Source organism: Hippoglossus stenolepis, chromosome 19 (assembly GCF_022539355.2).
Source record: "Hippoglossus stenolepis isolate QCI-W04-F060 chromosome 19, HSTE1.2, whole genome shotgun sequence".
In the NCBI taxonomy this organism is placed as follows: domain Eukaryota; kingdom Metazoa; phylum Chordata; class Actinopteri; order Pleuronectiformes; family Pleuronectidae; genus Hippoglossus; species Hippoglossus stenolepis.
The window spans coordinates 7,321,107-7,335,287 of NC_061501.1; the positions used below are offsets into that span (position 1 = coordinate 7,321,107).

Genomic DNA, 14,181 nt, shown 5'->3' on the forward strand with positions numbered 1-14,181 from the left:
AAAGCGGCTGCTGAATATCATATATCCAAGTCTCTTAAAATGCCATTAGCTAATCCTAATAAGAGCCTCACTCTGCTGCGTGGGCTAAAATAACTGTGGAGTAATCCACTGTCCTCAAATGTCTCAGTGTGTGTGTGTGTGTAAATTTATGTGTGAGCCCTTTAACAAGTGTATGTAAGTGTAGGAGTCCATGCAGTAAGCGATTAATCCTCCAGCGTGCATCAGTGATGTCACCATCCAAAACAATAACAATAACATCTTTGGCACGATGCTGGCAACAGTCGCCGTGACGACTGATCCTTCCCGACAACAGCGTTGGGGGATTAGGTTTGACAGGGACGGGCAGCTTATCGGACAGGAGCTCATCTCCGGTGTGTGCGTAACTTTTTAAAATCCATTAAAAGGAGGCCGAGGAGACAAAAAGAAGGACAGATGAGAAGATGGAAAGAAAAAACAGACACAGAGACAAGATGCTGTTCTGGGAACGTTACATGATTCCCAGCTGTTACATGCACAGAGACACAGGGCCAGTCACAGATGGATTACAAATCCCGAAAACAAGGTGCACTGGATATGTACGTGATCTATAACTACCTCTGTTGGTAAATATTTTGAAACAAATCTAAAAGTCAATGCAATCCTATATAACTCTAGGGATATACAAAATTTTAAGGCCTTGAGTAAAACATACAGCTGACTTTACAGCCGACTTATACTTTCCTGCATACCCGATTGTTTGGAATTGTGAGGGTCGACCTTAAAAATAGCAGTAATACGTAATATGAGGCTGGCTACTATCATCACAGAAATGTCATTGTTTCTATATGACCATGCTATGAAATTTTATGATTCAGTCCATTATGAAATAATATAAATAATGTTCAGAAAAAAATCGAATAAATTCCTAGACTAGATTAATGCAGGAGAGAAAAATATGATCGAAGATGTAAGTTTGTTGTACAGAAAGAGATTTAAGGGAGATGTTTCTCAATTGATGGCGTGAACTTCTTGAACAATGCTCAAATAAATTTAAAGAAAATGTAATTTGGGTGTGGCTTTAAAAGAAGGATTTACAAAGCAATTTTAAGGGATACGAGTGAGAATGATTTTGTGTGGGTAGATACATTTGATAGGGCTCAGTCTTAAACTCCATCAGATCCACACACGCCATTTGGTGGTTAAAACACAGAAAGCTCCATAAAAACCGCAGTTCATTATGCCACCTCAACAATCATCCAGAGTCTATGGTACAGGGACCTGCACGGCACCAAGAGTGATCAGGACACAGCACCATAATCCGGACAGAGATAACAGGGGCTGGTAACATCTTCAAAGAAACAGTGTGGACATCACTAGTTTGTCTTTCTCTATTCTGAAAGAAGGCCCAGAACATCACACACACACACACACACACACACACACACACACACACACACACACACACACACACACACACACACACACACACACACACACACACACACACACACACGCACACACACACACACACACACGCACACGCACACGCACACGCACACGCACGAACCACTGCACCAAGCAGACTGTAGGATAATAAGTTTGCCGCGTCAGCTCTTTTGCAGCTTAGTTTTTGTTTTTTTAAACCATTTTCTGCTTATTTTAGAGTTTTAATGACTGCTGCAGTTCCCAGAGTTGACAATGTTGACAATGAAAATAAAGCTGTGCAGCAGACTTGTAGATGTGTTTGTCAAAACGGACCAGATTTTACTTTCTCACCAGTACAATGAGCAAGGTACTGTAACTTTGTATATGTATTATTTTCAACTACCGACATGGGTTGCCACACACTGACACATGACTTTGTTTAATATAAGTGGTGACAGGAGTAATACTTTAGCACACTGATTTTTTGTTGTAGCTCTATAAAACCATCACACTGCCTGTTTGGGTTGAAGTGAAGCTTCTCAGTCCTCCGAGGCACAACAACACAAGCCGTGTGTGCATCTTCACCTGCACGTGTGCAAACGTATGATGCATCATTAGTTTACTTTGCTTATCGTGTAATTCAAGCTGCAGGTTTGATCAGTTCGATCCCACAACATGCGTTCAGAAGTTGTTCACAACATGTTATCTGAGCCAACAAAAGTCCCTCTGCTCCTACTCAAAACTCAGCCTTACACTGAATTTTCCTCATGTCTATTTCCAAAGAACTGTTTTCGACAGCTCCCACTCATCTCCTCTCTCCCTTCTCTCCTCACCATACGCTGCTCTCTCACTCTCTCCCTCTCCGGCTCACTCCCTCTCCCGTGAGCTCTTCAACCTCCAATATTTGTCTAGAGACGCTCTGCCATTCTCTCTTATCCTCTCTCTCTTTGTCAGGGATTTGGAAAAAACCCATCGTTTAGAATCTCAAAGATCTTGTGTCCAGTCAAAACAATGAGCCAGGCATCAATTTATTAATCAATTATGGAACTTTAGAGCTGCATTAAGAATTTAATATGTGACAAATCTTCATTAAAATGTCCATAAAGACTAGACCTATGTTATATTTTGTTGACTTGTTAAACCGGGAGATATTTGTTTTCTTTTAGTTTTTTTTTTCATTTTTGTGTCTGTCGCGTTTTAGAAGCGTCATCAACCCCCTCACTCGCTCGCAGTGAATCCAGCGGGGATCCCCTGCTGTGTTTACACATCGACTTCTCCTGAATTTCTATGGACCTTAAACTAGGAGGCCAGGCGGATAAAGTCCGGAAAGGCTGCGGAGTCCAGTGCATGTCTGAAAGCAGCTATACAGAGCCTGCTGAATGCTTACACACAGCCTGACAAGCTGCAGAGCTCAGGGGGTAATCACTCAGCTCGGCCACAACTGATATGATTACTACACGGCAGATCAGCAGCACAGAGAGAGAGAGAGAGAGAAAGGCCTGAGCAACATACAACACCAGGACTGAGCAGGAATCATACAGTGAATAACCAGCAGGCATTGCAGCAGCGAGTGTTCCAGCAGTGGTTTTCAGTCGCCTGTCTCTCATGTGTGGGATGCTGCAGATAGACTCTGTGTTCAACAGTCCAGCTGTGTGACGCCTCACGGTTTTTCACACTAAACACACAAGTTTACGCTTAACTGCGTGCTGACAAAAGGCAGGTGGCTTACTGTACATCTCATGGCTGTACCTGAACGCCTCTACCAGAGCAGTGCTGCTGCTGCTGCTGCTGCTGCTCACTTTAAAACTCCAGCGTTACACCACAGTTCATCAGACGTGCCCACAGCATCAGTCTGCAGTTCAGCGAGGGTTGATGCACTGTTGTATTTATAACACATCCTCTCCTGCCACATTTACCACAGTTTTACTGTTCGTGAGGGTACGATTGACTTTGTTGAGAGAACTGAGACAGACACCTGAGGGGATATATGGTCTAGATGTTTATATACTATACGGTTTCTTATGCAGTTCTTTTCAAAACCCGAATTATAAATCTGACATCGCAGCCAGCTCCCTCAGAGATTGGTCAGCTGTGAGCCAGGGTTTGTACGTCTCTCCCAGTTTCCATCACAACTAACACAGCTCATCGCACTGAACTCATGACACATTTCATTCAAACGTTGTTTTTTTATTTGAAATGGAAATGAACCGCATCAGACATGGGTTCATTCAGAAGACAGGGAACTGAGGCAGAGTTTATTTTAGGAAAAACATTTGTCTACAACATCTAATTTATGCACATTGGGTTCAGATAAGGTTGTGGTCGGGTTCAGTTTGTTTTGAGGTCAGATTTCTGTCAGGTTCGTGCCAGATCCAGGTTCTTTTCAGGTCAGATTCAAGTCGGGTACATGATGGGTTCACACTGTTTTCATGTCGGGTTCAGGTTGTTTTCAGGTTGTTTTCAGGTTGGGTTCATGCCAGGATCAAGTCAGGATCAAGTCAGGATCAGGTCAGGTTCAGAGAGTTTTCAGGTAAAATGTATGTCAGGTTCAGGTCAGATCCAGGTTCTTCTCAGGTCAGGTTCAAGTCTACAACATGTTGGGTTTGGGTTGTTTTCAGGTCAGGTTCAAGTCGAGATCAAATTGTTTTCAGGTGATTTTAATTCCAGGATCAAATCAGGTTCAGGTAAGATTTATGTCGGACACTTCATTTTCATGTCAAGTTCAGGTTGTTATTAGTTCAGGTTCATGTTGAGTTCAGATTATTTTTGGGTTGGGTTGAAGTCGGGTACACATTGGGATAAGGTTGTTTTCATGTTAAGTTCGTTTTTTTGGGGGATATCGGGTTCAGGTCAGATTCATGTAAGGGTTTGTGTCAAGTACACGTTGGGTTCTGGTTGTTTTCATGTTGGGTTCAGATCGGGTTTAGATCGGGCTCATGTCGGGTTCAGGTTATTTTCAAGTCAGATTCAGGCAGGTCTGTTTCCAATAAAGTCCAAACCTCTAATCATGGCCTTGATGCAAAATATAATTATAGTATCTATTCTAAATTGTCAGAAGTTCCATTCTTCGCCGACCTTCATTTACAAACATGTTGAGCAGCGTCCTATGTGCAGCCACAGTGACACTGATAATAATACAAAAAATAGCCAGTGCTTACCGTCATGGTTGGGGTTTCCCAGCGTCCACGGCTCATCTGAGTCAAAGTGCGTGTCGCCTCCTATTCCCGGTCCAGGGAAGTAGGCATGAGCAAGGAAGCCACCTTCGCCATCAAAGGGAGAGCTGTCCCCATGGAAACCTGAAGCGAACATGATGGTGATGTCTACGTCTTTCTTGGTCCTCTCCAGTTCGCTGTAGGCCACAGCCTCAAAGCGCAGCGGCGTCACGTTTTGCCAAACGTCAAAGGCTCGTCGAATGGCATCGTGAGTCTCCTCAGCACCCACCTTGGGCGTCACGTTCTTTATACTGCAGGGAGAAGAGGATGGAGAAGTTATTCTGGTCCAACACTACCCCATCCAGTGGGATCTGAATTTAGTTTTCTCCTTTTACCACCAGGATAACGTGACTTGTACACTGAAGATATGTTAGTTCTAACTCCCATAACTGTACACACTGGCTGAAAAGGGCAATACTGCTGCATGTCAATCTACAACCTCACACCGCGCCAGAAAGAAAGAAAGTTTGTCACGATCACTGTTTTCTCTCCACACTGCCATTTCACGCTCAGCCTGTTTGCCAGCTGAGAGCTAAATGGAGCGATTTGTGAGAGAAAAACAGCTGAGTCCTTCCCCGCCGGTCGACTTGCTGCAGGTGTGGGGAGGAATTTGCCTCTGGAATGTATTTTCTAATTAAGGATTATCAACAGCCCAGCGCCTGCTGAGAGCCCCAGTCTGGTTTTGGGCAATCAGGAAAGCCTCTCTCCATTTTATTCACTCCAAAAATATCTCAGTGTCACGCTCTCGCATTCTCTACGGGATAGAGGTAGAGGTCTAGTTTACATCCTGCAGCTCAGACACTCGCAAATTCACAATTTGCTGCGTGTTGTTGTGCTGGTAGCTCAGAGTCTGACCTTGGAGGAGAGTTGGTTGGCTGATGTTTGGTTCATAAGTGCAGTGTGTGAAATCTGACTTCTAATATATTTTTTTCTTCCCTTCCTTCTCAGGAGTTTTAACTTAAGAAATATAAATATAGTGCTACTAAATCGGCTCCAACGTTTGTTTAAGATATCCTAGTTGCCTTAACCAAAACCCCAAATCTGTCTGATTTGACTAAAGTTAAGGACCATGTTAGCAAAGATAATTTTGCTTTATGTAGCCTGCAGTAGAGACCATAAACCCTGCCGCCTACATGTTAATGGATGGGACATTGGCCAAACCAAAAAGTCAAACAATTTTTTCTCGAAAGATGGTTTCTGTCATTTTAGCTAGTTCTTAAGACATTATTGTATCAGGTCATCATTTTACCAGTGTGTTTGGTTTTAATTAGTTATTTGATGCCCTAAAACCAGTTAAAACATCATTGACAAATGAGATTGACTCATAATTAGTCAAGCGCATGTATTGCTGGGACTTGCTACAGTGGCTCCATCCCTTGAACTACAGCACAACATGGTCTGCATGGTAAATGGATTGTATTTATATGGCAGTTTTTTCTACTCTGGGAATGGGGAAGACTGGGATTGAACCGCCAACGTTCTGGTTAGAGGACGACCCGCTCTACTCCCTCTCCAATAAACTCTGGCTCTAAAAGCGCAAGATGGCAGCATTAGTTTTCCAGGATAATTTAGCTTCATTTCATATTCATGTACAGTCTGTGGTCTAGCCAAACAACAACGTCCAGTTTTTGCCGGCTTGTTGTTAACTTCAAATAAAATAATTTGCTGTAAGTGATTTAAACTGTGTGTCCTCGACTGGTGATGACAACAATAAATGTGAGCAAAAAATCGTGATGGGCACCGTCAAACCCTTAAATCAAAGGAGTCAGCTTAAGTGCTGTGTGAATATGGTGATTGGCTGTTGGGTAAACTGGTTCTGCCTGATTGAGGCAACACCAAACAGTCCTTCTGTGTTTTGAAGTCGACGGAGACACACAAAGTACGAGGCTGTCTTCAAATGGACATCAGCTGAGCCAGAGAGAGAGAGAGTCCAAATGATTGAGATTATTGAGACAAAAATAGAGAAGGGTCTCTGTGAATATATGTCCTGTTATTACCTTACTCGACAAAAACACATGCAGGGAGAAGCTGCTTAAAGACAAATGGACCACAGAAAATATTGTACTTCATGTTTATGAGGTGACAGTGATTCCAGATGCGGCTCATTGTAGTACCTGCATGCAGCGAGAACAGGAGACATGCCCGAGTTAATTAGTGCCTCCCAACAGCAGGCACTGTGTGTGGCTGCATAGAAACAAGCACACGCCTGGGAGACCATGCATTTGTTATTCTTTCCAAATGCCAGCATTGTTTTTTTCAAAGAATATTGTTTGTAAGAAGTTTGAAAAGTAGACAGAGGCAAAGCCTCTGACCTGGATTCAGTTTTAGAGGTTTACCTCAGCCAACGCAGTCACCAGGAGGGAAATGACTGAATCACAGTAAACAGAAGCATAAGTGTTGCTGCTCAAAGTAAAGGGGCAGCTAGTGGAAATATGCTTCTTACCCTTAGCAGCCTGAATTTTAATGTTTAAGACTTTTAACAAAGTCAATTAAAACTAATAATAAAACCAGCTAATTACGGTATCAAGTGTAATTATCCTGAGTCTATTTAAGCCCATTTAAGCCCCTCCACAGACACTGAAAGAGAGAAATGTTAACAGTACTGGCTGCCATTCTATTACCCCCCCTCTGAAATATTAAAGGCTAGAAAGTGTCTTTTCACTAATGGGGCATTTCTCTGCACAGACAACTAGTGAGTCTAAAAACGTTTTCTGACATTAACGCCGAAAGAAGTCCAGAGATGCAAACAAATCTTTTTCAGGATCCAGAGTTTTCTGTGGGTCAGAGGAACTTAGCAAATATTATAGATGGAGAAAAAAAACGCTCTTCCACTGTGATGGAAAAAGAAAAACCTGAAGAGTATAATACAGTGTAATGATGTAGTGTGATGGGAAATGAAACTTCATATTCCTCGAAAGACAAACGTTTTTCATTTGGATTCTTCAAGGCTGCCATATGTGACAGATGGGCACTGCAACAACTCACACTTTTTTCATTTCCCTTTGTAACATAGTATGTCGGCCTTTCTTTGAAACATCCCAGCAATCAACAGATAAATCAAGAGAAACACTTTTGAGGAAACACAGGAACTGTAATATAAACGTGCTGCATTCTCTACCTCCACTGCTCTGCGCCGAGATAAAAAGGAGCAGCTGTAGGCACATCTGACTGCTGACTGGAGGCCAGGCACACATCCATGTCCAACACACACACACACACACACATACACATCCTATTACATAACCCTAATCTGTCAGAGAGCACCCTGTGCCCTCCACTGGGGTTTCCTCCTCTCAGCTCATCTCTTTCTCTGCAGCTGCTTCTCTTCCACAACTCTTCATTTCCACCAATCTCCTCTTCCGCTCTTCATCGCGTTGCTCAGCTCGTTTTCCTCTTTTCTTCAGACCTTTGTCGTCACTGATGAACCAGGCACTCACGAAACTGCTTCCAAGCCGAAACCCAGTGTAATATTTTACAGAGAAAAATGCAGTGGTATACAGTCCTACTTCAGCTGTAGGTCACTGATCCACTAGATTATATGTAATGCTGCTTACACATTTATCCTCAAGGCAGAGCAGAAATTTTCAAAAAACAGTTCCCATGAATCCCATGAAACATGGAGCTGGGGGCAGGCGACAGCATAGTAGGTATAAAATATTACACACGTTGGGCTACTGACCTCACAAAATATTATATAACTGCAGCATGTTGTCCTATACATTATTAATCATGGAGCTGCATGCCACAAATTATGCTTGTGAGTCATGAAATTGGCGATGATGTCTCTGGTGCACGTACGCTCTTTCCCCATTTGTGCGACATGTTTTGTTGGGGATAATGCTGCAGTCGCAGGGTTTAAAGAACATGGTCTGTGCTGCGTGTTATAAGTTATAAGGTTTAGTTGAACATTTGCTTGTGTAGCTTTCTGTTCATCATATAATACTGAAGCTTGATGACTGTGTGTTCAGAAGCTGTTCTCTGGGAAAACACGTAAATCCACAGAAACGGCATATATAACAAATATTAATATATCAGCTGGACTGAATTTAAGGGGACTGCTGGGCCTTGGCGGAGGTATGTGCTCTATTGAGTGCCATTGTAGCTGTGACAGCAAAAATCGTAATAAACCCACCTGTATGTGATATGTTTGTGCTGCCACTTCTGTCCTGTGAGGGCGTACCGCCGTTTCCTGACACTGAATCTGGACGCACCCCCTATCTGGTCGGGAACGCCACATCTGGGCTTCTTCATCCACCTAGAGGAGAGCGGAGAGGAGGCCTTGTTCAGCACTGAGTGTAAATCCATTGTGCTTCAGGTATCATCAGCAGCAGTGATGAGACCAAATGAAAAGATCTAATCTGCTGCCATTTATGAACAGATGCAGACCGTGATCATTCATTTAAATCTCTCTGTACATCTGCACTTAAGCTCTTCCGAAGGCTAAACACAAAACATGCCGTTTCACATAACTCCCACACTGCACACACGTACACATTGATGAATTCTTGTAGAGAAAAGACGCCTCACCTTATCGTGGTATCGCTACTTCGACAAAGAGAAGCAGAGGGGGAACAGAAAAAGCAAACAGGTGCACAGTTATTATCACATTCACTCAGTTTCAGCCCAGTGGTTGGACAGATGTTCGTCTGTGTTCACACCATCAGCCACCACATTGTCATGTTACAGTTCAGTGGCCAATTTCAACTCGGCGCCACTTGTAGCTCGGATGATATTTCAGTGTTGCTGCAGATAAATGTCAGTGAATAGGTAACAGGACATCTGGGTAAGAGACCCCAGGGTTAAAACAGAGTGAGGCCTGGGCTCCATTTGGTGTATTAAGACTCCTCTGTGCTCACATGTACGGTACTTGAATAATAAATGAAGCTTCTCATTTACATGTTTTCCTGCTTCCGTTGTTAGACGATGGAACAAGTGACTAAAACAGTAATTTCATAACCTCGACGTCGTCTGGCAGAATCACCAGACACATGAGTTTAACACGATGGCTGTCCTGTGATTTAATCTTCAGAAAGCAAAACAGGTGCTGAATGACTCATCTAACCTTACATCATCTGACCAATTTTTACCTCTAAATAACACAAACTCAATAAATTACTATACTGCATAAGCTATTTCTCTTAATCACTATTACTAAGTTCACTGCACATTTCACTTCAGGATCCCTTCTTTGCCTCTTTGGGCTGATGTTTTGATGGTTCAACCCATCATCCTACCAATGAAATAATCATTTGTTTGAAAGTCTATACCGACATGCAAGCTGAGATAAGACACAAGCACTAAGACTGATGACTCGAACTCTGTGGCATCTGTGTACATTTACATTTAACTGCTGAAATATGTGTCTATTTATGCGGATTCACTCAATAACTGGTAAGTTACACAGTAACATCTTCAAAGGTATTTTTAAAGCAGCGTGACTCACTCTACAGTGTGGCTGTCCAGAGTCCCTGTGATGTTGAGGCCGTAGCGGCGCTGCATGGCAGCGATAGCGGACTGCATGACTCGGGCAGAACGCAGCACTGACATTCTGGGGTCTGCTGCAGGGAGGTAGCCATACCTCTGGAGCCATGCCTACAAAGAAATATGAAGACAGAGAGGGAACAGTGAGACACTGTAGCAAAGGATTTACAGGTCAGACAACAGGAGGGTGAGGTAAGTTACAGGTAAAAGGAGGAGTCCAAGTTGAAACCATTAGCTTAGTCAGGGTTTTTCCTGGCTGAAAATTAGGTGGGGGTGGTACTGACTCAGCTGACGTCGATGGCCGCCACAATATCAACGCGGATCACCACATCATGATCTTTTCTTAAATTAGTAAAATCTTTCTTCATAGCTGCGTGCATTCATAGGAAATGGTAGGAGTCACTTGTTCCTGGAGTGATTCCCAAATAGTCCAAGTTCAGTTTTTCCATTCTTTAGAGGATTGAACAATAAATAATTTACACATCAAACATCCTGTAGGTTTATGCTGTGGCCTCAAGTTTGAAATATTTCAACTTTGCTGCTGAGACATCAGGCTCTAAATCCCACAATACCCATTAGCCTGAGCTGCTCTTGTCATGCAGCCAGTCAGAAGTGTAAATGGTAGCATCTGTGATTTAAAAAAATTTCATTGTTACAGATTTTCATAAAATGTGGATCCACAGCTGCGGAGATTTGTCAAACTGAACCAGATTTAACAGTTAACTGATTTAAGCTGCATATTCTGTTCCTCAGTTGTCTCCAGGCGTTGGCGGCTCGTGTGACACAATTCTAAGCTCTGTGATCGGATGTCTCTTGCCTAGTTTCTATCTACGGAGCAGATATTTGTTCCTGCAGCCATTGATCATTTATTCTGTTGATTGAAGCAGGAGAGATTCATGTTGATCCAGACTGTGAGTCACCAACATTGTCAATGGGGAAAAATGAACGAGAAGCAGCAGCGTCTGGAGTAACTCCTCACACCTCACTTTTCTGTTAACAGCCTCTGCTGCTCCACAGTGATGACATTTTTACACAGGTTTTGTCAAATAAACAAACAAGATTTAATATGTTAATAAAGACTTTTGTATTTCACCCGTACTTCACAGAGCCAGACATCTGTCTCATCTAAATCACCAAAAAAAGGAAAGAAGCCAATTTTCCAAAAAGTAGTCCTCTAACGAATGAGGTGAAAGGTGGGAAATCAGTCACAAGTTTGATTCTGACAAACATGCTGATTAAAAATGAGTTTTGCCACCAAAGTGCTCTATAGCAAGGCACTTCACCACACCTGTGGGGCGGCTCAGTGCAAAAGTATGAGTCTGCAGGTTTCCAGGTGTGAATTTGCAGTCATCATGAATTTCCCTGACTCAATGAAAGGTAAGAACTACTCCCCGTTCTGTGCAACAGCATTTTAAATGTCATCAAGATATGACTTGATATGAGAGAGATGGAGATATATGAAGAAAAAAGTAACAGATCTAAAGACACTTTATTCCCAGGGACATTTGTGTAAGGGAAAGGGCACGAGCAGACAGTGAGAAATCTCTTTACCAGTTTATAGAGCAGAATGTCATCTGTTATCATGTCATTTGGCTTGTCAGGGAAAAGAGCTTTAGTGTAATGGAGCTTTCAGAGTCCCTGTAAAATCCTGCCAGGGGGGAATCACAGCTCAGGTCTTGGGACCAGGCGGGACACGAGGGATCATCTGGGTTTTTACATACAACACAAATTGGAAAAGACCCAGTCCTTCCATATATTCTCCCAGTCTTCATCACCAGAAATGGTCAACAGATTCACCAACTGTTGAATGTCGCAACACAGTGCCAACCATTTAAAAACCACAAGGCAGGAGCTAAATTGTATTGGTTCAAGTGCAGAGAAAGGACGCAAAAATAGTGGTCTATATTCTCAAAGAGCTGATGAACTCAAAGCTGCCAGGATGTGTTTGCCTCAAACCTTCCTTATTCTTCATTTAGCAGCACTGTGCTGTGAAATCTGAGCGCTATTCTTGTCGAGCTGCTACTGTCATGATGGAGGCCTGCTGCTCCGGATAGCGCACACACACTGAGAATGAAATTCACTAAACAGCGAGGGTGGCATGGCGAGAACGCAATAAAAGACAACCCATTACCCAGCACTGGAACAAATGTGAGACTGCAGCTTCCATCTGAGCCTCGTGTCGGAACACAAGCAACAATCAGCTCTGTAGAAACCTGCTATTTTAAAAAAGAGGTCTGGTACATCTGAACAAGAAGACCTTTGTGATATTTGATTCTGGATGCCAACATGGCAAACTCACCGTGGGGTCGGCTAACATTCAAATTTAGAAGTAAAGCAAATACGTTTCACTTCTGGTTGTGTCTATGTAGAAGAGGGAAGCCCAGGCCTATATACACTGTTAATACACTGATACCAGAGAGGATAGTGGTTGAACAGCAAATGTACATCACTTATTGATAAAATAAGAGAATTAGCATGATTAGCACAAATTTAAATAAGTTAAATTCCAATAAAGGAAAACCTCAAAACTGTGATATCATATCATATATATAATGTATATGTATTAGACTGTATGTGTGTGTACTTTGAGAAATATGCTTTGGCTAGCATAGCTTAGCATAAGACTGGGAGCTTACTGAAAGAGCTTGTTTTTCTCTGTCTGAAGATTAATTTAACTTTATGCTAAGCTAAGCTAACCTAATCAATTGCCTCCAATCTTCATGCTAAGCTAACCTAACAAGTATCGTACAGTCTCCATACTCCATAAAGTGAGCCGATCCAACAAGCTGCCTCCAGTCTACAGGCTAAGTTCAAGACAGCTCAACATGTCTACATGTCAGCAATCAATTCAACATAGTTTTTTGTTGTTTTTTTTAGAAAATTAATTATTATTGAACACAGTATTTACTTGGATTTAGAAAATGAATAATTAATGAAGACAGTTTTCACTTGAATTTGGAAAATGAATACTTCATGAATACAGTATTTACTTGGATTAGAGCTCATTAGAGTTCTTTTAGTGAAATGATCAACATCTGCTTACTAACTCAGCAAAACAGACACAGACCAAATGTTACCTCTGAGTTTTTATGAGTAGCAAAACTATATCCAAGGAACATCTTTATGAAGTAAAAATCATCTATATTACAAATGTTACCTATATATATATATATATGCATTTCAGAATAAAAACTTGCTTTTGTCTCCAAGAGTCAGATAAAAAAGACTTTTCTTTGTGCATCCAGTCTCTGCTGCTGTTTGAGTAGAGAGGAAGACAGGAAGCTCTGCAGTTTACCTGTGTTGTGACCGTCACCCTAACACACTGTGGAGCGGTGACTTATCACGTCCAATTTCCATCACATTTCCTCACACCTCCCTTCATGCCCGGAGTTCCTCGTCATTCTGTCCTGCACCTTTTCCCTCCTTCACTGTCTAGACTTTTTATCTTTCATGAATTACCAACAGCCTCCATGTTTGTATCTCTACTTTGTCCCCTTCCTGCCTTTGTGCTCGGTGAGTGTTAATAACTTTATGATGTGTGTCAGGTTTTTACACTGTTCACCTCTGGGTATGAAAGCTGCTAAGCGGCAATTAGTAAATGTCCAAAATTGTAGAAATTCCTGAATTAAACTGAATTCTTCCTGGTGAATGTCCAAATTGATCACAGATTCACAATACTAACCCTAATCTAAACCTGACCAAACCTTGATCTAGACCTAATTTAGCATAATTTTTAATCTAGCCATAACCTACTTATAACTTTAACCATAACCTAATCCTAACCCTTAACTAAACCAAACATAATTTTAACCCCTAACCTAAATCTAACTTTAACCTAATCTAAAAAAGTACCTAACCCTAAACCTACCATAACTTTACCTAGTTTTAACCGAAATCTAAATCCAACTATAACCAAAACTTAACCTAAACCTAACATAATTTTAACCTAGCCATAAACTAATTAACTAACTTCTACCAAAACGTATCTTTAACCTCAACCTAACCTTACTCTCACCAGATCCTACTCTAAACTTTTCTTCCTTGTGGGGACTTGCTTTTTGTCCCCATAAGGTTTGTTTACACA

The 14,181-nt window shown here is 41.9% G+C and overlaps 1 protein-coding gene across 3 annotated transcripts in view; it reads right to left on the reverse strand.

Annotated features, from left to right (window-relative positions):
* LOC118098405 (matrix metalloproteinase-16) overlaps window positions 1-14,181 on the reverse strand; it is a 69,117-nt gene that overhangs the window by 39,504 nt on the left and 15,432 nt on the right. The window contains exons 2-5 of one of the 3 annotated variants that reach the window (XM_035142176.2): window positions 10,060-10,208; window positions 9,144-9,158; window positions 8,749-8,871; window positions 4,563-4,867 (exon numbers count right to left, since the gene is read on the reverse strand). In XM_035142176.2, the coding sequence (XP_034998067.1) occupies window positions 4,563-4,867; window positions 8,749-8,871; window positions 9,144-9,158; window positions 10,060-10,208 (592 nt within the window). Of the gene's footprint in view, window positions 1-4,562; window positions 4,868-8,748; window positions 8,872-9,143; window positions 9,162-10,059; window positions 10,209-14,181 lie in introns of all 3 variants that reach the window. The other 2 variants (XM_035142175.2, XM_035142177.2) reach the window with 2 other exon arrangements.